This window comes from Tasmannia lanceolata, unplaced genomic scaffold (genome assembly GCF_043159265.1).
Source record: "Tasmannia lanceolata isolate RefF3 unplaced genomic scaffold, GAP_Taslan_0.1 ptg000012l, whole genome shotgun sequence".
Classification (NCBI taxonomy): domain Eukaryota; kingdom Viridiplantae; phylum Streptophyta; class Magnoliopsida; order Canellales; family Winteraceae; genus Tasmannia; species Tasmannia lanceolata.
The window spans coordinates 243,330-266,843 of record NW_027518689.1 but is presented as its reverse complement, the minus strand read 5'-3'; the positions used below and the strand labels follow the sequence as shown (position 1 = coordinate 266,843).

Sequence of the window (23,514 nt, the reverse complement as noted above, 5' to 3'; positions counted from 1 at the left end):
GAGAGGGTGTAATTGGTAACTTCCAAATCACAAGGCTTAAAGTGGAAAATGGCCAAACCACAGGGGGTGGAGATTAAAGGGCAAATACTTCATCTCACAAAAATCCACCTCCTAAAAGTAAGAAGTACCACCGTCATCATTTGATCAATCCACCGATCCAAATCGTCCGCTCAATGCACTTATCCAAATCATCCTATTTGTTAGAAGCACATCAACGGTGGAGATTGAAGGGGCTACCAAAAAACAAAAAGGTTAGCCCTATGCGACAAAAAAATGACTTAGATCATCCAAATAGGTGGCCCCACTATACTTTTTTCCTAGCATTCTATTTTCATTCCACTTATCAACATCTATGGTGGAGATTGAAGGGGGCCCACCATTTCAGTTGTATTATCTAACAAATGAATGGCTTAGATCATCCAAATAGGTAGGCCCTCATCTACAGTGGAGATTGAAGTGGGCCCACTATACTTTTTTTTAATGAGGATTCTGTTTTTCAATACACATCTAAAGTGGAGATTGAAGGGGTCCACCAATTCGGTTGATTCCGTGTTCCGTTCATCTAAATTTGGCAACATTGGATAAGAAGTTATGGTACTAGTCAAAAATGTAAATATCTGTTTGGAAAGAGGGGTGTCCGGCGTAAAACTCAGGGGTGAAGATCCCTATATTAACCGTGCGATGAAAAAGAGGTTTCTTTTCTAGAATTCTAGTGAATATTTGTTTTGGAGAGGGGGTGTCCGGCGAGTAAATCGGGGGTCACGATTCTCTAATTACACCATCCTTATCACGATTCTAACCTCTTTTACTCTATCCAAAAACTATCTCGTACCTTTTTTTATCTATAAGTACATGTCTCTCTCTGTTTCCCGGTTAAAACCACTCTTCCTCTTCTCTTCAGCTCCAAAATCCTAAAGAGATTAGGGTTTCTTTCTTTCGTAAGATCTCTTCTTCTTATCTTTACTCTTTTTTTTTTTGGAGTTCTTTGTTTCTATTAATCTGTTTCTACTAGCATTGTAACTCTAGATCGATATTTGTCTGTTTGATTATAGCTGTGAGATGATGAATGTAGATGCTTTGATTTGTTTTTTGATGAATTTAGTTTCTCTGATTTAATTTTTGATTTCTTAGGAGACTTATTCGGTTTTTTTTTTCTGATTTCAAGCCGTTTAAGAAGCGATTTATCAGATTTTTTTTGCTTTTTTTTTCTATTTTTTGACTCTTTGTTTTTATTTTTAGTTCTTTTTTTTGTTCTATTACTCTGTTTCTAGCAGTGTATCTCTAGATTGTTGATTTTTCTGATTAAAGCTAGTAGATGATGAATGTAGATGCTTTGATTTGGTTTTTGATCGCTTGGGAGTGGTATTCGTATTTTTTCTGATTTTAACTTGTTTAAGAAGCGATTTATCAGATTTGTTTGCTTTTTTTTTCTATCTTTGTTTTCTTATTTTGAATTCTTTTTTTTTTTCTTCTATTACTCTGTTTCTAGCATTGTATCTCTAGATTGATGATTTTTCTGATTAAAACTAGAGGATAATGAATGTAGATGCTTGGATTTGGTTTTTGTTTTATCATATTCGTGTTTTTTTTTTCTGATTTTAAGCTTTGAAGAAGTGATTTATCGGATTTTATTGCTTTTTTTCTCTATTTTTAAAGTGAATCTTCTTTGTGTTTTTCCTATGTTTGCCTTTTTTTTTTTTTTTTTTTTTAGCTTCGTGCAATATATACTTAGAACCAGAACAAATGACTCTGTTTTGACACGTTATTAATGGCCTGTTTGTTTTAGATTATGACAACCGATTGTGGAGTCCCCAACTGATTATTGGACTCAAATTTAGTGCAATTTTCAGTCCAATAATCGGTCGGGGACTCCACAATCGGTTGTCATACTCTAAAACGAACAGGTCCTTATTCTATTTGGTTTTGTACAGTTCTGTTCTTGTTATTCCTTTTTTTCTAGCTTTATAGATGCCAATTGATGAGGGTTTTTTTCTTCTTCTTTTTTGTTGTGATTTAAGATAGGAGGCGATGAATGCAGTTGGTTTGATTTTATTTTTATTATTATTATCATCACTTCAGAGTAGTCTCTACGTTTTTTTGTTGTTGTTGATTTAAGCTGTTTAAGAAGCGTTTTTTTTTTTTTTTTTTGGGGGGGGGGGGGGGTGGGGGGGGCGGGATATTTTGGTTTTTCAAGAGCCATCATCTGTCAGCTCTCATATATGAAGCTTTTAACTGGTAGTGACATGTTTAGATTCATCTAACAAATTTAATATGTAAAAGGAGAAAATAAAACAGGCATTTGAACTTTTGTTTATCTTTTTTGCATTATATTGTCTTGCTCCATGGATCCGTGGGTGATAATCTATTTATTTATTTCTTTTTTTGGCACCTTTTGCTATCCCTTGTAACTTGGTCTTGGTGTGCTCTTATTTTATCATGGTCTATAATTATTTTTGTGTTTCTTGGTCTTCCCTTGTCAAGTTTTTCGGTGCCTTTTGACTGCAACCGTCCCTAGCCATTGTCTTACAGATAGGTTTAACTAATGTTTAGGTCTCTGTTTGTGCTCTCTGTATGATTAGTCAATCTTTTTTAGAACTCTTCTGCTTTTTTCTTATCGGGCTCTGTAGATTGATTCCATATATTTCATTTCTTGGGCTCAGAGACAAATTTGGGGAAGGTTGTGAGTTGGATTGAAGATGGCAAGACTTCGAGTCCCTTTATTGGGTCTTCTATTCCTGTGTTGCTGGGCAGCACTTGTACAAGCCAATTATTTGAAGTACAAAGATCCTCAACAGCCATTGCAAGCTCGAATTCATGATCTTCTTAGCCGGATGACTCTTGCAGAAAAGATTGGTCAAATGACACAAATAGACCGAACAGTTGGATCTTCTGAGATAATGAACAAGTACTTCATTGGTAAACACGTCCCCTTCTCTTGAATTTTGCTTCTTTCTTATCAATGTAATTCCCCTACTTAATTGTATAGGATAATTTGTAGGGAGCATTTTGAGTGGTGGAGGGAGTGTGCCTGCTCCAAAGGCTTCCGCAGAGACTTGGATCAATATGGTGAATGACTTTCAAAATGGTTCTCTGTCTACCCGTCTGGGGATTCCAATGATTTATGGAATCGATGCTGTTCATGGCCATAACAATGTCTACAAAGCAACAATATTCCCTCACAATGTGGGGCTTGGAGCTACCAGGCAAGTCCTATTTGAGTTCAGAATTTAAATATAATTGCCCGATCTTTTGTGCTACTATGAAATTTTCCTGGTGAATCTGCTTTTTTATTGAATTTAATGAATTGTATTGGCTGTTACCGAGCTATTGCTGCTCTGCTATTAATGTGGTTTAGACAAAAGATATGAGCAACTGATCAAAAAATTGGCCGTAAAAGTGGTCTGTGAAGTATATTCTACCATTTTTAAAATATGGAATGTGGACATAATTGCCCAAAATGTGTTAACCTTGTTCTTTAATCTTTTGGGTCTGTGTACAAGTTTAATGATGGATGCCCCATTGAGAACTGGTCATGTTAATACAGGCCCAGCATGTGCCCTATTAGGTCTGGTCTGGGTCTTAACAGTAGGTTAATTAATCCAAAACCCAGATGGTCCAAATATATATGCCTTAATCAAACCATTTGTACTTTTTATGTGTATTTCTTTCCTGTATTTGTAATTAACTTGTTATTGTTCTACTAGGGATCCTGAACTAGTGAAGAGGATTGGTGCTGCTACTGCTCTTGAAGTTAGAGCAACGGGTATTCCTTACGTTTTTGCTCCATGTATTGCGGTAAAGACCTAAACCACCAAACCTTCCAGCTGATTGTTGTATTTTTCTGGCACTTTGACAATATACTATGTAGTGTTGGTCCAATTTAAAGACTCACAGCTTTTCTATGCCTGATTTTTCTGTTTCCATTCTTATCATATTACAGGTATGCAGAGATCCTAGATGGGGACGATGCTACGAAAGCTACAGTGAAGATCACAAGATTGTTCAAGCAATGACAGAGATCATCCCCGGTTTGCAGGGAGAGATTCCCGCGAATTCTCGATTGGGCGTTCCTTATGTTGCTGGAAAGTAAGAAGAGCATCTGCAAACTATGATTACTCCAATTTAAAATTCAATATATTTAGATTGAGAGTTTTAATTGGCAGCATAGTTTTAAATTTCGGCGGAAATACCAAGATTTCCGCCAAAATTATAAGATTTTCACTGAAATTTCCGCAGAAACTGAAATTGCCACCGAAATTTCCACTGAAATTTCATTTTCGGCTGAGGCCAGACCAAAATCGAAACCGAATTTCGATCCTTGATTTGCAGTACAAATTTTTGGTACAGTTTTAACTATTTGTCCCTGTAAGCCCCTCTTGTTTGAAAAAATTTCAGTGTAATTGTTTTCTGTATTTGGCAAATGTTCCTCTGCTGGGGTAACTGTGATACATACAAATCAATTATTCTATTTCTTGACAGCCCTCAAATTTCAAAACATAATCCCATGAACATGGTTCCCTTATATAATATCTATTCGTTTTTTTTATTACATTACCTTCCATAATATCGAAACACCTTTACTTTCAATATTTTGGCTCGACCAGTTAACAAGCAGGGAATGGAATAAAGTCTTTCACTTAGATGCTTTTAGCGTTTAGGGTTTTATTTTGACTTTTTTGTTTTGTTAAAGAGGCTGTATGAGGGAGATAGATTTACACTATGACTTTTGAATACCAACTTATTAACAGTGCTTGGATGGAATCCATCTCTGAAATGACCCAAATTGCTTTATTTTTGTGTAGTAACAAAGTCGCTGCCTGTGCCAAGCACTTTGTCGGTGATGGTGGCACACAAAAGGGCATCAATGAGAACAACACCATCATCGATTACCACGGATTGTTGAGCATCCACATGCCTGGATACTACCATTCAATCATTAAAGGTGTCTCAACCGTCATGGTCTCGTATTCAAGTTGGAATGGGAAGAAGATGCATGCTAACCGCAATCTTGTCACTGATTTTCTCAAGAACACACTCCGTTTCAGGGTATGATTTTTTATGAACATTTTCCTCTGGCTCCTTACGGGACTAAGGTACCTCCGGGTTTTGCCCAAAAATGATAGCAAGTGCCTCTAACCGATCTCTTCTCAATGAATCTTTTCAGGGTTTTGTCATCTCAGACTGGCAGGGTATTGACAGAATCACATCTCCACCTGATGCAAATTACTCATATTCTATTCATGCTGGGGTTCATGCTGGCATTGACATGGTAAGTGTAAACTTGTGGGTTTTAATATTCTGTATCAATGGTGAATCCATCGAGGATGTTTTAAAATTTCATTGAATGTTAGGTTAGAATATTTTTAAAATCTCAGTGCATGTAAAGGTGGGAAATAATTTTAATTTTTGGAATCATCTAAATTGCATAAAGAACCAATCCAGTTCTTGTAAAAATGGCTAAGTTGACTCTTGATTCAATCAAGGTTAAGTTCAAGTAAAACTTGTTTGGTCAATAATATCCAAGAAAGCTGATCTTAAATGTTCTTTCTTGAAAGGAAATTTTTCAATACTTGATTGAGTTCCAGTAGAATTTCATCTTTGTTGAGACAGGACAAAATTGAAATCAAAGCAAAATCTTTATATATGATTAATATTAACAAAAATTCATTTCGCCATCTCTTCTTTCGGGTGTATTGCAGGTTATGGTTCCTTTAGACTATAAAGAATTCATTGATGATCTGACCTACCAAGTCAAAACCAAGGCCATCCCTATGAGCCGAATTGATGACGCAGTAACAAGGATTTTGCGAGTCAAATTCAGCATGGGTCTGTTCGAGAAACCCATGGCCGATCATAGCTTGGTACACCATCTTGGAAGCCAGGTCAGTAAGTCAGTCCTCTATATGTTTCAAAAATTCTGCCTTGCTCTAAATCAGCTCTTCTTTTGGTATTCAAGTTCACTCTATCAGAGAGTTTGGATTTTGGTGCCCTGAGATTCCCCTATTCCCCTAATTATCATTTCTGCTCACCTAATACTTTTGAAACTGAAATTTATCTTTTAAGACTTGAAAAAGGAAGCCTGATTAGTAATTTTGATAATGTACAAGGGTGTATGAGATACCATGCTATCCTGTAACCAATGTTTTAAAATATGATTATGGGCCAAAATTTCGGCCAAAGCAAATCCTAGTCCTACTCTGATGCGGCATGGGTGAGTACTCAGTTGATGCTGTCAAAAAGTCAGGAGAGTCAAAAGGAGTTTTGATTGACTTCGTGGGGCAAAATGCAGGCTCTGACAAGAACTCAGCAGGTGAAAGGGAGCCGACTCGGGCTAAGTCAATGATTGATGCCAGTTTCAAAACTCTCCCGCATTAATGTCGACTTGCCCTAGTCATCTCCCTTTTACCTTGACCAAGTTTGTCTCGGTCCTTTTTTTTTATAAGCTGGGGTTTGGCTGGACCCTACCAGAGATTAAATTGAAAAAAAAAAAATGCAGTTACAAACGATAATACAGAACTCCATACGAATCCCTGTTTACAATTTCGAACAAGGGAGGAGGGATAAAGGAAGGATGAATATCATCCCCTTTGCATGGGCAATCTTCTTTGGAGAGATAATCCGCTGCAGAGTTGGCCTCTCTCCATGTGTGTGATGTTCCAGAACTAGTCCATGTTTCGCCATATAAAGTCGAACAAAACTCTATTCACTCTCCCGAGTTATGATCACTCCAACCGAATACTTGGCTGTGTGAACTAAGTACTCAATTGCATCGCGTCGAGTTGACTAGGATTTGCTTTGGCCTCATTTTGGCCCTCATCACTCACAGGGAGTCTTGAAACAGTGCATTTAACTCATTTGTTCTTCCTAATCCCACCTGAAGAAGCTGATTTCTGCCTCCCCCAGCTTCCATTTCCACATATATTTTCTATCATCTCCATGGTTATACTCTCAAACAGCCTCTAGATGCAAAATCTGTTTCTTCATTTGTTTTTAGTTGGAATTCATGATCTTTAAAATTATGAGTTTGGCTTTAAACAGGAGCATAGAGAATTGGCAAGGGAAGCTGTAAGGAAATCACTTGTGCTGTTGAAAAATAGAAAATCTGCTGATACTCCATTGCTGCCCCTGCCTAAGAAGGCACCAAAGATCCTCGTCGCTGGAAGCCATGCTGACAACTTGGGCTACCAATGTGGTGGGTGGACGATCGAGTGGCAAGGACTCAGTGGGAACAACCACACGAGCGGTATGTTTCCCTTAGGCCCTGTTTCGATTGCAAGAATTTTTTTGGGAAAGAATAATATTTATAAAACTTCTTGACACACTAAAAATGACAACCTGAATCAATCATATACAACTTTTAATTGTGGGATGTTTTATTTATTATAATATTCCTCCAAATTAGCCATAATCATATCCTTTCGCTCTAAATTGTGGAAAGAAAAAAACAATCTTGATAAAAAAAATTCCTTCAGAAGTGTTTTTCTTGGAATCCAAACAGGGCCTTAATACCCCTTTATTATTTTTATCTTATTCGATTATGCCTGTTTTTATATTAAACATGTTCAATGAATATAATGGGTGTAATATGTTTTGCTTTATAAAAAGGGCAAATTTATCTATCTATCTATCTATCTATGTATGTATGTATAATGTGACTATGGTTTTTACAACGGCACTATGCATTTTTGTTTTACAGTTTTCTGATTAGATGTTGATCATCTTGGTTACTATAACAGCCATGAAAGCTAATTAAAAACCGAAAAACAAATTGAGTAGTGTCATTATGAAAATATGGCAGTGCGGATATTAATCCCCTACATAAATCACACACACATATATATGCAACCATCTACTACTATATGCCAGACTATAATGTTCCAACTTCCAACACAATCCACCATATGAAATTTAACTCTACTGCTAGATTTTTCCTGTATATTCAGATGTTATTCCAAAATGCACCAAACAAAATCCAAATCTCTGATATTAAAAAAGAGAATTTTTTTTTTATTAACTGATTTAAATCTCATCTTGTCCCAAACAGGAACTACAATCCTCAAAGCCATCAAATCCACAGTGGACTCAGCGACCGAAGTCGTCTACAGCGAGAACCCCAACGCCGAATTTGTCAAAACCAATGACTTCTCCTACGCCATTGTTGTCGTCGGAGAGCACGCATATGCCGAAACCGCCGGGGACAACCTGAATCTGACCCTCCCAGACCCAGGCCCGAAAATAATCGAGACTGTATGTGGGTCCCTCAAGTGTGCTGTCGTTGTAATTTCAGGCCGCCCTTTAGTCTTAGAACCCTATGTTTCTAAAATGGACGCTCTAGTGGCCGCTTGGCTTCCGGGCACCGAAGGCCAAGGGGTGGCCGACGTCCTATTTGGTGATTATGGGTTCTCCGGCAAGCTCTCCCGGACTTGGTTTAAGTCTGTTGATCAACTTCCGATGAACGTGGGGGACCCACATTATGATCCCCTCTTCCCATTCGGTTTCGGCCTTACGACAGAGCCCGCGTCGGCGAGTTAGAAATCTTGATCTCACTTGATGAGCAGTTTCTGATCATATTCTTTTCTATAGTTATATGGACTAATATTACCTTCTTTTCAATGCAGAATTCGCCAAATGATTAGTTAGTTGATTATTGTTTTATAATAATGATACAAATTGTCTTTGATTTATCGATTATCTTTACCTTTCAAAAAAAAAAAACTTTATTAGTTATTTCTGCACTCAAAGTCATTGTTTTTAGGTTAGCAAATCCCAAAGCAAGTGATATCTCCCACCATCCTCTAAGCTCGTTGTCATGTCTGTATGTATCACTGCTTTCAACTTCAGCAGTCAAAAAGCAGAGTGGTCACGTTGCAAGTTGTAGATAATTTTGTCTGTTTGTGGGTGGCTGGCTGGCTTAAGGTCAGAACTTTCAAAAGAATCTCCATTTGAAACAAGTATTGGATTTACCTGAAACTTACCTCGTAGACGGTGGTAATTAGTGTTTGGCTGTAACCACATAGAGTAGTGGTAGGGAGTGTTATTAGTGCTTACCAACATAGATGGAGGACAGAGAGGGAGGGAGCGAAGACTAGTGGAAAGGGAGAAAAGGCATCATTCCCAACATATCCAACCAAAAAACCACCCTTTTTTTTGTGTGGTTTTTGGCTTGGATTTCTTTGGTAGGAGGCAAGGGTACAAGCAATGATTAACTTGGATATATCCCTGATAGTTTCCAAGGATTTCAATGCTATATTGGCAACCAATCAAGTGGTTTTGCTGATGTGGCACCCAAATGCCAAGCAAAACCCCTAGGTCATCTCAAATCACCGAAAAATGATGTGGCAAAAAAGAAAAAGAAAAGTGCATGCAATTACATAGATTTCAGATCCGATTCCATATTCTGGTCTGATTCTTTGATTCAAGAGATAGAGTCGTAAGGAGTAATGCGATATCCTAGTGCTGCAGTTTCACCTCCTCTTCTGTTATGAATCTAGATCAGTTCGTAATGGATTTGATCTTCTCAGAGGGAAGATCAGCCTCTTGACCCACTTCGAGGGAAGGGTCGTCCTCCTTTGTGCACAAGACACACTTTCTCAAGTAAGTTTCTTCATTGATTCAAGAACTGAAACGTACAGATTATTTATAGAAAACCCCTAATATAGATAACCCTTATTTCAAAAGAGTCCTACCCAAACCAAACAACGAAGAAAGCAATCTTTGAAACAATAAAATGAAAACTAATTTATTCCAATCCACGTGGGACCCAAAAAGCAAATAACATTCCTACCCCTTGAAATCAACCTTGTCCTCAAGGTTGGAGATTAATCGTTGGTTAATCGGTGAGAAATCAGATCTTGCACACCTTCCGAAAGTCTTTTTCCTTCTCCCTCTTTTTCTTCTTCTCTTCGTCCTGCGATTAATCAGAATTTTGTATGACGTCATCATGGGTTGAGGCAACCCTCTTTTCAAATCGATCTCATCGTGCCGTTCATTGAAATTCTTTCTTTGAGTTTTTTTGGAATGATGGGGATGTTGACGTATATATGGCCGTGGATGAGGATCTTTTCAATTGTGTTGGATGGATTGAGAGGAAGAAGAACGGTAAACTCCTCGGCGATGACATTTCTTTTGTGCCTTCTTCTCCTTTTCTTCTATCTGTTTTCTTGCTCTCTTCCATTCTCCCATTTTTCTGTTTCTTCTTTTCTTTTTCATCACACAAACCTTCTCGACGATCCTCTCATTGAACTCTTCATTCAACTTCTTCAAACATGGGGGTTCTTCTATCTCCACGCCAAGCGAGAGTGCCATCTTGTTGAACTTGGCATTCATGGAAGCTAGGTGCATTTTGATTTCTCTTATCGTCTCATTCCACGGATTCATTGCTCCTTCGATTTTCTTCTCCACTGCCCAGATCGTGTTGCTCTGATACCAATTGTTACGAACCTAGATCGGTTCGTAACGGATTGATCTTCTCAGAGGGAATATCAGCATCTTGACCCACTTCGAGGGAAGGGTCGTCCTCCTTTGTGCACAAGACACACTTTCTCAAATAAGTTTCTTCATTGATTCAAGAAATGAAACGTACAGATTATTTATGGAAAACCCCTAATCTAGATAACCCTTATTTCAAAAGAGTCCTATCCAAACCAAACAACTAAGACAGCAGTCTTTGAAACAGTAAAATCAAAACTAATTTATTCCAATCCACGTGGGACCCAGAGAGCAAGTAACATCTTCTGCCATTAATGCTCGAAAAGAGTACATCCCACAAAGAAACATTATGGATTCCAGCTCAATTTCCGTCGGACCAAAAGAAACTAACTGAACATGCAGTCAACCCCCTTTGAAGGAAAAAAGGGATGTTTCCTCCGCTTTTCCGCAGGAAAAACAAAAGAGGAGCAACTGACCACACCTCCTGTGACTCAGCGACATCCCACCAAATTGCTTCTTACTTATAAATAAGATTACTTTAATTCAATCCTATTTTCAGATGTGGGGTTAAGGTCTCTTCGAAAGTCATTTACTATATCCTTTCTAAGACCATTAACCATCATATGCAAATAAACGACATTTATTTCAAGGGAAATGACATATTTGCCCCTTTTTCTTCCCCAGGCCACCCCTTCTTGTATAAAATGAGTAGTCATAAATACAGGCCACCCCTTGTAGTATAAAATGAGTAGTCATAACTGATAAATACAAGAGGGGGTGACCCGGGGACGAAAAGGGAGCGAATATATCACTTTTTTGCCCTTTTAATGAAATCTACAAGAATAAAGGGTTGAGGTGCAACTTGGGTCGGGCTCAACCTTTGTGTTGGCATTGCCTTGGGTGGGGTTAGGGTTGTTGGGTTCAACCAGATTTTGGCTCAGATTCTGTTGGCATTTCCTCAGATTCGATTGGGTCAGTATCAGGAAAAGCCAACACGATTTAATTTCAAGTTGGATATTAGGGTTGAGGCCTTGGGCAACCCAAACCCAACATCTGTCCTCTAATTTTAAAGTGATTGCTTAAGGTTGTGTGCGTGTTCTCTTTTTGAATTTCTCGGTTTGGCCCTAGGTTAACCCGAACCCAACCCTATCCGATTTGGAAAAAAGCATGTTAAGACTGGTTGGGTTAGGGTTGAGAGATTTAGAGGTAGGTCCGGTTAGGGTTGACCATCCTCGATTAGAGGCTCAGGTTGGGTCGGGCTAGGGTTGAGAGAATACTCTCTCAGGTTAGGATAGGGTTGCCGTCAACCCGGTCCAACCCCACTTGAGTTCCACCGCTAATAAATCACAAACTGGTCCACATTTAATTCCTCTTCATCTTAAATCAACCATTTCAAACTCACATGCGGAAAAAAAAGGGAATTCAGCATATCAGTATCAGTTTTATGGATAGATTAGTCTTGAATGGGGATGTTAAGATGGAGTTCATCTTTCCACTACAAAACCAAGAAAGAACTTAAGAAAAGAACTTGCAGCTCAAAATTATTCATCCAAAATCAAAATCTACAACATTTATATTATTCTACACAGAGGGCAGTGCGCCATGCCGAAGGCGGTCCCACCTCATTTTTGTGGGGTCCAATAACTTTCACCAATGTGAGCAGGATGAATTTAATCCCCCCGAATCTCTTGCTCGGTTCCACATGGCGAGACGTGGATCCCTGCGTCAAGATCGCCTACCCCACTAGTTTTCTCAGCCACAATCCCCTCTTCAGCCGCTTTGATTAACTTCAAGATTTCTGCTTTCTTGGAGAGCAGGCCCTCCATCTTTGCATCAATGTTCTCTAGCTTCTCTTTCAGCTTTCCAACATCCTTGTTCTTCTCCTTCCCATCAAGCTTCCTCTTCTTCTCACCCTTCTTCTCTTTCTCTTTCTTCTTCCCCTCTCCTTCACCATCTTTTGATTCATCGCATTTGTCTTTCTTTTTCTTTTCTGAATCTTGTTTCCCCTTCTTATTTTCTTTCCCCTCTTTGCCTTCTTCTTTATCCTCTGTATACTTCTCTTCACCCTTTGAATGATCTCCTTCAACTATGATTTCTCTAGTAGTCACTTCTTTATCTTTCTTGTTATAGGCCTCGGGTTCTTGGTCTATCTCTTTGCTACTCTCAATGTGGGTCTCTTTCTCTCCATCATTTCCACCTTTGTCCTTCTTCTCTTTATCCTTTTCTTTTGATTCTCCGTCTTTGGTCTTCTTCTCTTTATCCTTTTCCTTAGGTTCTCCACCTTTGTGCTTCTTCTCCTTCTTTTCCTTTGGTTCTCCATCTTTTTCCTTCTCCTTCTCCTCCCTTTCCTTTGATTCTCCATCTTTGTCCTTCTTTTTCTTCTTCTTTTCACTGTCTTTGCTTTCTTCTCCTAAATCACCCTCCTTTCTCTCTAACTCTTCACCATGTTTGCCCTTCTTCTTCTCTTTCTCCTCTGATTCTTCACCTTTCTCCTTCTTTTTCTCCTCCTTTCCCTTCGCTTCTCCATCTTTCTCCTTCTTTCCCTTTGGTTCTCCGTCTTTCTCCATCTTTTTCTCTTTCTTTTCCCTCGATTCTCCATCTTTGTCCTCCTTCACTTCTCCATCTTTGTCCTCCTTTTTCCCTTTCTTGTCCTTCGGTTCTTCATCTTTCTCCTTCTTTTTCTCCTTTTTCTCTTTCTTTTCCTTCGGTTCTCCATCTTTCTCCTTCTTTTTCTCTTTCTTTTCCTTCAGTTCTCCATCTTTGTCCTCCTTCACTTCTCCATCTTTCTCCTTTTTATCCTTTTCCTTTGGTTCTCCGTCTTTCTTTTTCTTTTTCTCCTCCTTTTCCTTTGGTTTCCCATCTTTGTCCTCCTCAGATTCACCACCCTCATCCTTCTCCTTTTGTTTTTTCTTTGACTCTATATCTTTATCTTTCTCATTTTTCTTCTTCTCTTTTTCTTTCTCCTTCGACTTATCACCCTTACCCTTCTTCTCGCCTTTCTCTTTCTTCATTTCACCTTTCTCACTGTGCTCCTCATCCTTGTCTTCCTTATGTTTTACCTTATCTTTCTCCACAGATTTAGTTTTCAATTCTATTTCAATCTCTGTCTTGTCATCCTTCTCTGACATGCGCTCTTTCTCCTTGCTCTTAATTTTTAGATAAACTTCCTTTTTATCCACCTTTTCTCCTCCCTCAACAAAGGATTCAGATTTCTCCGCCATTTCTGGATGTCTTGATGAGATCAGCAATTTAATCTTGTTTCTTCGCTTGTTCTCAGATAGCCCTGACAGCAACAACAGAACAAACTAAGATATTTTATGAAGTGAACCCCAAGTACATAAAATAGCTACTAAGAAACAAATCAATCACATTTTAGGCTAATATAAAAAATGATTTGATTGAGATATGAACTGCCCAAATTTAAATGATCATGAAGATAGCTTGAGTTTCAAAACACTTGGAAACAAAACCTATATATGTCAGAATTTTGAAAAAACTTGGACTGAGGATTACAGATGAAACTACCTTCAAATCATAAAGGAAATTTTTTTATATCAAACCAACACTGCCCTAATGAATCAAATTCGCCCTTATAAACTCATTTCTAAAACTCGACAGTCATATAGGGAATTATGAAGCCAAACTGCACCATATCATGGAAGAAAACAATAGGAAACAAGAAAAGTAGGAAATATAAGTGTGTAGAACTGTGTAATCAAATCCCATTTACTAGACAATCAGAGAATTACAATGCTGAAAACAATTTAGTCTGCCAAATCATCAATCAAGAAACCTTACAAAAAAAGGTAATCCTCCAGACTGAAACGGAAACCTAACCTCTAGCATCTAAGCATAGGGCTGAAGATTATAAGATGGCACATCTCAACATAATTCTAATCGTAAAAATGTAACAGCAATGGGATAATCTAACAATTTAACTTTGAAATGTTGCATTTGATGTCTCACGGGCAGTTCATCACACTCTTGAGGATAGAAATTTCATTCGAACAACAAAAGTTCAAAATCTGGAAATATCAACTGTTCTCACTTCTCAGTTGAGGGAATAAAATTCAATAAAAACTGAAAAAAACAGAAGACAGAGCTTCCATTAAAAAAAAAACAAGATAGAGCTGAGATTGATTGATTATGAATTTTTATTTACAGATTTATTTTTTCCATTTTCCAATGGTTAACAAAAAAAATCATTCAAGCAATTCAGCTTCAAAACATGGAAATACCAGCCATTCTCATAAGCTGAATATTTAACTTCAGTTAGAAAAACGACTGCAAATTTTTTTATTCCCATGCTATTTATGACTCTACTAAATGAAACTAAGGATCAGAGAAGCAACAGCATATCATCAATCAATAACACCACTAAAGTTCCTAATCTGAACAATCAAAATACTTACTAAGCTACCTGTAATTAAATTACCACCATTACTTTAACTGAACATGTCATGAAGCTATTAGTTCTGTTAAACAACCAACTTCTCCAAAAGTTTAAGCTGTTGGAGAAAGGCGTTATTTATCTTTTATACTTTAACACTCCCCCGCATCACTGCATGTGTGGCCCACTTGGCAAACACGTGGCGCATGTGGTCCCACTTTGGGTCGACCATCGCATGTGGAAATGTATGACATGCCTTGTGAAGAGGGTCACGTTCATTTGAAAAAGAACAAAAACCCCATTTGCCCCCTTTGTTTCTATTGCTAAGAAATGGCCGTGAGAAATGAGAGAAAGAAGACGTTACTATGTGTGGCTCTGGTATTTGACAGAGGCAGATAGAAAGAAAGGAGAAGTCGGGCTAACAGTGGTAGAAGATCCAGGATTTTGAAAAGAGATTTTCTATGTGTGGAAGGGAGACAAATGAAGGAAGGGAGTTTATATTCAACACAGTGAGCGTAATGTATCAGGGCCCTGCGGACGGCCAATCTAGCCGTCCGCCGGAGGATGGATTTGCCGAGGTTGTGGTCAGGTCCGATCGACCCGCTCTGATACCATGTTAAACAACCAACTTCTCCAAAAGATTAAGCTGTTGGAGAAAGGCGTTATTTATCTTTTATACTTTAACAAGTTCCTTGATTCCTCCAATTTATTTCGGAAAGGTAATCTAACCATATTCATGGACCACAAAATACATGGGACATTTCCATGTTTAGAATAATCATGACACAAAATCAGGAGATAATATTTCCCTTTAGAAGTCACAGTAAGCCCATCATGCAACAAAATGGAAGTAAGGGGCAAGTACGCAAGTGGCATAGATCATCAACAACATTTCTCAATAATCAATGATTGAACATAATGGAAAATCAATCATTCCAAGCGAAAACTATGCCAATTTGAATCACTTCAAAGGACAAACATATTAATTCGCCATGCTCATGCATCTCAGTGGACACAAGCTGCACCAAAAAATAAGAGACATCCTTTTATTGAATGATGTCATATATTTCACATTAAGATGATTTTCAGCTACATGTAATAGTGAACCAAAATACAAAGGATTTTAAATTATTAAATAGAAGCTCCATACCCTACAATGTTGTGCCCAATAAACTTGCAAATTTGTTCCTGTATTCAATTTCCTGATTTTGGAATTTTATATTTGATTCTCATTCATCTCATCATGGCTAGGAATCTGATGAAGTGGACAAGAAATTAAACAGAAAATAAAATTGCCAAAGGAACTTTGTTATTGTGAGAACCATTATGCCGCACAGTACACCGATTATGTAGTTTAAGAGTAGTGTTTAAAAACGCGGATGTGAAGCGGAATGCAGCCAATAAAAATCCTTGTTGGCTAGGCACGGGCGCAGCCAAGAATGCGGTTGATGCGGTCATAACTCAGGAGAGTCAAAGGAGTTTTTACTGACTCCGTAGGGCAAAACGCGGAATGCGGATGTGGTGCAACACGGAACGTGGCCAAGAAAGATTCTTGTCGAGTCGGGTGAGTTCCATGTCGTGTCAACAAGTTTTTAAACACTGTTTAAGAACATTTACATTGTGAAGACCTTCAAGAAGCTTTCTTCAAATGGGAAAAAATCGTTAAGGAACTTTTCCAAATATTATCATACTCAGCGTTTCTGTATTTGTCACACACAAAGATTAATCATCATCTCAAAATAGAGGCATGCATTGAAAAATATTCAATGATGGGAGATTCAATATGGGTTTTGTAGCACCAGGAACCCTCCCCGCTATATCCTATTAGAAGGGTACTGATTTGTTACAGCTATCAACCACTTTATAGGATACCTACAGAAGTATCTCTCTCTGCCAACTTTATTCTATCAAAAGGTACTAGGTCACTAAACTACTAATCTGTTGTCTTGTAGGCTCTTGTAGGGATATCACCTGCAGTATCTCTATACCATTAGCATCTAAAAGATAGAAATCAAAGACAGCAAGCCTGCTTATTTATAAGACAAAATCTTCAGTATCCTTACAGTATTGGCTTACATAGTGTGCCCACTTTATTAATACGGGATACCATATGGCGGCTTTCTACTCCTTTATAGAGTTTCAGTCACAGCACCCTTGTGATAGTTGAATCCTTAAATGAAGGATATCAGAAATTAATTTGCAACTATCCTCTCACGTGGCACTCCATGTGCCTTCAGAAATAGTTTCTTAATTGCTTAATCCGTGGCAGCATCTGGGCCTTTTGTTTTAATGCAGTTTCCAAAATATGGCTTGCTTGGCCATTAAAAAAAAAAGTGGCTTGCTTGGCAACTTTGAAAAGTGCCACGCTAACTGTCTCAAGCTACTTTTCCCTGGGAACCATCAATGAAGAAATCTTTCATAAAGGTAATCCTCCAGACTCTCCTATCTCAATGGAAACCTATCCTCTAGCATTTTAGTTAGCTACAAAGGGCAGAACGTCCAACCAGAGAAAATAAGATTCATGTTTTCTGCTTTTCGTGTTTTACTTCCCAATAACAGGAAGCGTTATTAAAATACAAAGAGAAAATACAAACAAAAAATTAAAAAAATGAAAATAAAACAGTGGCAGAGCTCGCATATCAGCTAATCCATCCCTTGGCATTCCTTTCCTAGCTAACCAATCTGCCATCTCATTGGCTTCTATTTCTATATGAATATGAAAAAATAAATGTCCAACAACTGACTCGTATCCAGCAGCTAATCAATAACGGTCACAACCACAAAAGAATTACTTCCCGCTGAAAGATGACCCTAAAACTTCTTTTGAAGATGCAGAGATTGGTGAGTGTTGCTCTCAAATCCACTTCGTTAGAGTCTTTACCCCAATTAGGATAGATATAACTCTAACAACTTGACCTCTAGTACTCTGCAAAACACTCTCAATTCCTGCATAGCCCGGATTACCAAGGGAGCTCGCATTGTGGTTTAGCTTGATAGCAATTGGCAAAGGAGTGCACTTAGAATCCCCTCTTTTTCAATCTTCCAGCTAAAACTAGCTCCTTCCAATTCCTAAAGAGTTATTGAACTGACAAGTAACAAATCCCTTTTGCATGAGTGCCCAATTGATGGAAGAAGTCTTAATATCAACAAGGAGCTTCTTAATCAAAGATCTCGTGTTGTATTTCAACCAAATACTAGTTTAAAAACTAGTATGATGAATCCATAGTTTGGAAGAAGAGGGGAGTTAAAGTAATCAACTTCACAATTCCCCCTCGTAACAAATGAAAAAAGAAAAGAAAAGACAAGATAAAGCATAAAACACTCGTCAAATTGGTGCAAAGATATCACTCACGCCCGACTTGCCTACTATTTTAGGTAGTTGATCTTTAGCAAAAACTTTAATAAGAGTGTCAGAGAGCTGAGAGTCTGAGACTGAGTAGAGATATATGGAGTACAAATCAACAAATCATAGACTTATTCATGTATGAAGTGCTGATCAACCTCAATAACCTCAATATGTTTCGTGCGATCATGTTGAACAGAATATTTCCCAATACTAATTCAAGCCTTTTTGTTAGAACACAAGCTCATAGAACCTAGTGTAGAAAGTTCTGACTCATATAACAATAGCTTAAGCCATATTGGCTCTTTTGCTTAAAAAAAGCCATACTGGCTCGTAAGCTATTGGCTCATAAACTACACGATCCATATATTTTATTTGGCTTTTCTACTTGATCTGGCAATCACTAACTGTTTTTTACTACACCAGGTAACAAGACTACGTCACACAAAAGTATAGTAATCATATGTAGAATGTCTGTCCATAATGGAACCAGCCCAATCTGCATCTATATATGCCTCAACTCTCAAATGACCACAAACATGATTTGGATATCATTTACATTGTTTACTGTGTAAAAAATCCTGTTTGTGTGTTTTTTGGGTTGTTAGAGTTTTTATCGAGATCTCGTATCGTTGCTACTCCGTTTTTTTGTTGATTATTGGACAAGATACGTCGACCAATAGTAAAAATGAAGTTAGTTCAGTTTAGTCAACACTGGGGTTCCTACACGATGGTAAATCAGATGGCTCCTCTGAAGAGTATGATATGGTTCTAGTTAAACCTCATGGACAGAGTTATTTTCATTGTTCATGGGCTATCAAATGTTTGTTGGAGGCGAGGCCAACTAGGGTGTCTCACAAGCGAGACAAAGGAATTGGAATAAGATGATCTACATCATGGCAGATAGGAGACAAGACATAATTTCTCTATCATTTCATTCTCCAGTATGGAGCTAGATATTTGCAGTTGTTTCATGTTTCTATAGACAACTAAGGATATTTGGGATGACTACTCAAGTGCATTTCCAAGTGAAGAATTTTCCAAGGATATATCAGCTGCAAATGGACATTTCCCACCTCTGATAGGGGGAGAAGCCCCTATCTAATTACTATGAAACCCTCAAGTGTACTCAGGAGTTGGATTTCTATTAGCCATTAGAACCATCATGACCTTCAGATGCAGTTGCGTATCAAAAATGGGTTGAGAGGGAAAATATTATCAATTTTCTTGCCGGCCTCAATCCCGAGTATGAGTTGATTTAGGTTCAACTCCTTAGTCAGGAATTCAGGATAGCTCTCCGAACCGTCAACAGTTTATACCTATGTTCTGAGTGAGGAGAGTCGTTTGGCTAATGCACAACATTATTATACTCCTCGTGTTGAGAAATCAACTCTAGTTTTTGGTACCGGTACCCAAAATGGTGATAAGATGTTCTTCAGGGATCAGGATAAGCTAAAATACAATTATTGTGGCGAGAAAATACACGATAGAGAACATTGTTGGGATCTTATTGGTGAGTCAATGCAATTTACGTGCAAGATGGGACCTCCTGCTGTTCATAATGTTTTGACTACAGAGTCTCCACCTTCTAGTATATTGACTAGATCCCATGAGACATCTCCAGTAGATTCTGCTTTCTCTAAGATAGTGAATCCCAAGCACATAAAAATGCTAGTAAGAAATAAATAAATCACATTTTAGTTTAATATGAAAAATGATTTGATTAAGCTTGAGTTTCAAAGCACTTCGAAACAATACCCCTATATGTCAGATTTTTGAAAAACTTGGTCTGAGGGTTACAGATGTAAATACTAACTGCAGTAGTCATTTGTTGTCTCCTACGCTCTCGTGGAGATATCACCTGCAGTGTCTCTATACCATCAGTATCTAAAAGATACAAATCCAAGACAGAAAGCCAGCTTATCTATAAGATAGTATCTGCAGTAGCTTTAAGGTAGTGTCTTAAATATATATTAATACAGGATACCATGCGGCAGGCTGGCAGCTTTCTACTTCTTTGTAGAGCTTCAGCCACAGCACCCTTGTCATTGTTGTATCCCAAAATGGAGGATATCATAAATTAATTTGCAACCATCGTCCTATGTGGCACTCCATGTGCCTTCAGAAGTAGTTTTTTTAATTACTTAATCCGTGGCAGCACCTGGGCCCTTTGTTTTGTTCATAAAGTATCTCATACAAGACTCATTCTAAAGCCCTCAGATGTGTCTTCATGAGCTATTCAGCATCACAGAAAGGGTATCAGTGTTATCATCATTTCTCCCATTGTAGAATTATGTATATGGATGTCACCTTTCATGAATCTATTCCTCTCTTTTCTTCCTGAGGGTCATCTCTTAAGGGGGGAGAGTTGTGTTAGTACTACGAACTTTGTATGCTTTTCATGCACTACGAACTTCACTTGACACAAGGGATAACACTAATTTACAAGACAATGAGCCCAAGGCATTGAAGGTCTATACGGAGAAAGCCCAAATAAGACCAACTACCTCCAGAGAACGTGGCTCTAATACCAAGTTGAAAAACTACTAGAATGAATTCAGCGTTTCGAAGAAGAGAAGTGGGTAGAGAGAGGAGTTAAGTTATCAATTTCTCTATTCTCTCCAAAAAAAAGTTGTAAAATCATACCAATGTCCCTAATAAGTAAGAAACAGAATAAAAAACGCATAGATACTCCTATATCTCAACAATACTTGATGTGATCGAGAATGGAATAATCCTTCAAAAATACTACCTCCATCGGTCACTAGATATAGTCACTAGCTCATCCGTCAAGAGGATGCCATGAAGAACCAAATATGTATAACCTTTGTAAAGACAAGACTACGTGCACTTCATTACCTCCTACATTTCTCAACACACCATATATCTCTTGGCAAATCGAAACTATTTCCTCTTAAGTATCTCCCAAGTATTGGTTTTACTTGCAATAGCTGTTCATGTGGATATTATTGGATGCTGCCAACTCAGAGTGCATGCACTATTGATTGGGTGTGTCAACCAAACACATAAATCCACTTGAAGAGGATTTAACAATTCTCTAGAGTTTGATAAAATCACGTTACTTAACAATTATCTAGAGTTTGATAAAATCATGTTTGGGAGCCTCAGGAGCCTACTTGTATACGAATATTTATGGAGAAATAAATGACAACATGTGATTAGTTGAAGCTAAAACTAACAATTAATGGTTTCCTAAATGCACATAAAGGTTGACAATTATTTAGCTGGTTGTTAAATGGAGGTTTTCCATTGTAAATAATATACAACTAACCTAAAGTTGTGTTCTTCAATGCTTCCCATTTTCTGATTTCCAGAGCGGGGAAAAACGCATAACAGAATTGTGCGGAGCAACTCCGCTTCATTCTCAACTCAACTCAACTCAACTCAACAAAGCCTTTGTCCCAAACTAGTTGGGGTTGGCTAAATGAATCCTTTAGAAAAAATTTTATGACGAATGTGAAAGGAATCTATCCGGCTCTAATCCTGACTCTAGTTCGGTTCCTCTACGTGGATCATTTTCTTCCATTCTATCCTATCCAAGGTCATGTTCTCTGTTATGTTCCTAGCTATCAAGTCGTTCCTCCCATTTCTACCCAAGTTGTTTTCGGTCTACCCCTACCTCTTTTTACTCCATCAATTTGGCACGAGTCGCCTCTTCTCACCGGAGCATCCAAAGGCCTACCTTGGATATGTCCAAACCATCTAGCCGTGTTTGGAATTAAAGATTTGGAGAAATGGGAAGAACAGTCCATGTTCGGTAAATTGCATTCTCCAATATTTTCCGATTTTTTTTCATTATCCACAATGAAAAAGGCACAGAAGTGCTGTCAAAAAAGGGGTTAAAGAGCGTAACCTAAGAGACCATGAATGCACAAAAACTCTTGCAGAAGAGAAAACCTAAAAGATTCATGTACAATATTCCCTCTCCATTCTCTTCTTCCCATTTTCTGTCACTTTTTAGTTCACATATTCCTATATTTTAGAAGATTGCAAGGCTTCTTCCAACAGTATGGAAGATTGCAAGGGAGCTCCCTGCATTTTAGAAAATCGCAAATTGGAGTTCTAACATTTTTGAAAATTGAAAAGGGGTTTCACTACTGACTACATTTTAGAAAATCGCAAGGAGTTTGGGACAAAGGCTTAGTTGAGTCGAGTTGCAAGGAGTTCCCTATTTTGTTTCGTGTTTTGCAAAGTTGTGATCCAATTCAAAGCCATAAACAGTGAGAGCCCCTCAATCTGTTCTTTGTTATTACTACGGACCTGTTTGTTTTGGACTTGGAGAACGTAAATTTGAGTCCAGAAATCAGTTTTGGACTCACAATCGGTTCTCGAAATCCAAAACAAACAGACCCAATGGTTCGCGGGTTTTCTTCATGATTTTTATTTTGTTGAAGAACGTGGCTGAGGAGAAAAAACCACCCCATCTGGTTGATTAGAGAAAGAAAACTCTGTAAATCTAGCACCTTTTTTTTTTTTGGTAGGTAAGCTGGGATCGAACCTAAGACCTCAAGGTTGAGAAACAAAGCCTCAACCATTGAGCTACAGGCCTAACCCCCGTGACGGGAGTTGGGATTCATGAATTTTCTAATTCAGGATTGTAAAATCCTGAATTTCACAGTCTAAAATCTGGGTTTTATAAATTAATATAAAACCCAGATTTTATAAGCTAAAACCTGGATTGTAAAATCCTAACTATGTACAATCCATGTTTTAGCTCATAAAATCCAGGTTTTAGCTTACAAAATCCAAGGTTTAGCTTGTAATCCTTGATTATAAAATCCTTGTATCCAAACAATCCCTGAGTTTTCATATTTCTTTTACTTTTTGCTATTTAATTCTCTTATCATTTATCCAAACAATCCCTCCTACTTTTCAAAATCCAAAAGAGACTAAACAGACAAATCTTCCCATCTAGTAATTTATCTCAGCTTACAAAAAAAATATTTCATAACCCACAAGCTGAATTATTAAAATTCAGCCAAAACAAAATTCTTTATAAATTCAAACAAAAGCAATTTCTATCCACAGATTACAACCCAAAAACACAATATTTCTCAAAAAAAAAAAAAAAAAAATCAAATAAATTAAAGTAACAGCACAAATTACAGAAATAAAACCCACAAACCAAATCAGATGAAAATCCAAAACTAACCTTTGTGTGATCTTTGAAGAGAAGTGTTCTAAAAACAAAGCCCTAAAATTTTCACAACAAGGTTTTTCTTCTTCTACAATTCTTCGCCTTTCATGGTTTCATATGTGTAGAAAGTCTCCGATTTGGAATATTGGGTCCCCCAGTTGTAAAGACCCTGCATTTCTAGTGGTCCACGTGGCT

At 37.8% G+C, this 23,514-nt stretch overlaps 2 protein-coding genes across 2 annotated transcripts; one reads left to right on the top strand and one right to left on the bottom strand.

The window, feature by feature from the left end:
* The first annotated feature begins 804 nt into the window (after positions 1-804).
* On the top strand, positions 805-8,684 carry LOC143887499 (uncharacterized). Its single transcript, XM_077391570.1, has 10 exons — positions 805-938; positions 2,661-2,916; positions 2,999-3,203; positions 3,705-3,795; positions 3,941-4,086; positions 4,803-5,046; positions 5,165-5,269; positions 5,700-5,882; positions 7,039-7,243; positions 8,045-8,684. The coding sequence occupies exons 2-10, from the start codon at positions 2,697-2,699 to the stop codon at positions 8,530-8,532; spliced, it is 1,887 nt and encodes a 628-aa protein (XP_077247685.1). The 5' UTR covers positions 805-938; positions 2,661-2,696; the 3' UTR covers positions 8,533-8,684.
* Positions 8,685-11,858: 3,174 nt separating this feature from the next.
* LOC143887498 (uncharacterized) lies at positions 11,859-23,487 on the bottom strand. Its single transcript, XM_077391569.1, has 2 exons — positions 23,335-23,487; positions 11,859-13,711 (listed from the first exon to the last, which is right to left on the bottom strand). The coding sequence occupies exon 2, from the start codon at positions 13,647-13,649 to the stop codon at positions 12,099-12,101; it is 1,551 nt and encodes a 516-aa protein (XP_077247684.1). The 5' UTR covers positions 13,650-13,711; positions 23,335-23,487; the 3' UTR covers positions 11,859-12,098.
* Between the last annotated feature and the right edge of the window lie 27 nt (positions 23,488-23,514).

Excerpts from the sequence above, each read along its gene's own strand:
- LOC143887499 (XM_077391570.1), top strand. The coding sequence starts at position 2,697 with ATGGCAAGACTTCGAGTCCCTTTATTGGGTCTTCTATTCCTGTGTTGC. Across the intron at positions 2,917-2,998 it reads AATGAACAAGTACTTCATTG|GGAGCATTTTGAGTGGTGGA; the intron begins GTAAACACGTCC and ends GATAATTTGTAG. Across the intron at positions 3,796-3,940 it reads TTTTTGCTCCATGTATTGCG|GTATGCAGAGATCCTAGATG; the intron begins GTAAAGACCTAA and ends ATCATATTACAG.
- LOC143887498 (XM_077391569.1), bottom strand. The coding sequence starts at position 13,649 with ATGGCGGAGAAATCTGAATCCTTTGTTGAGGGAGGAGAAAAGGTGGAT.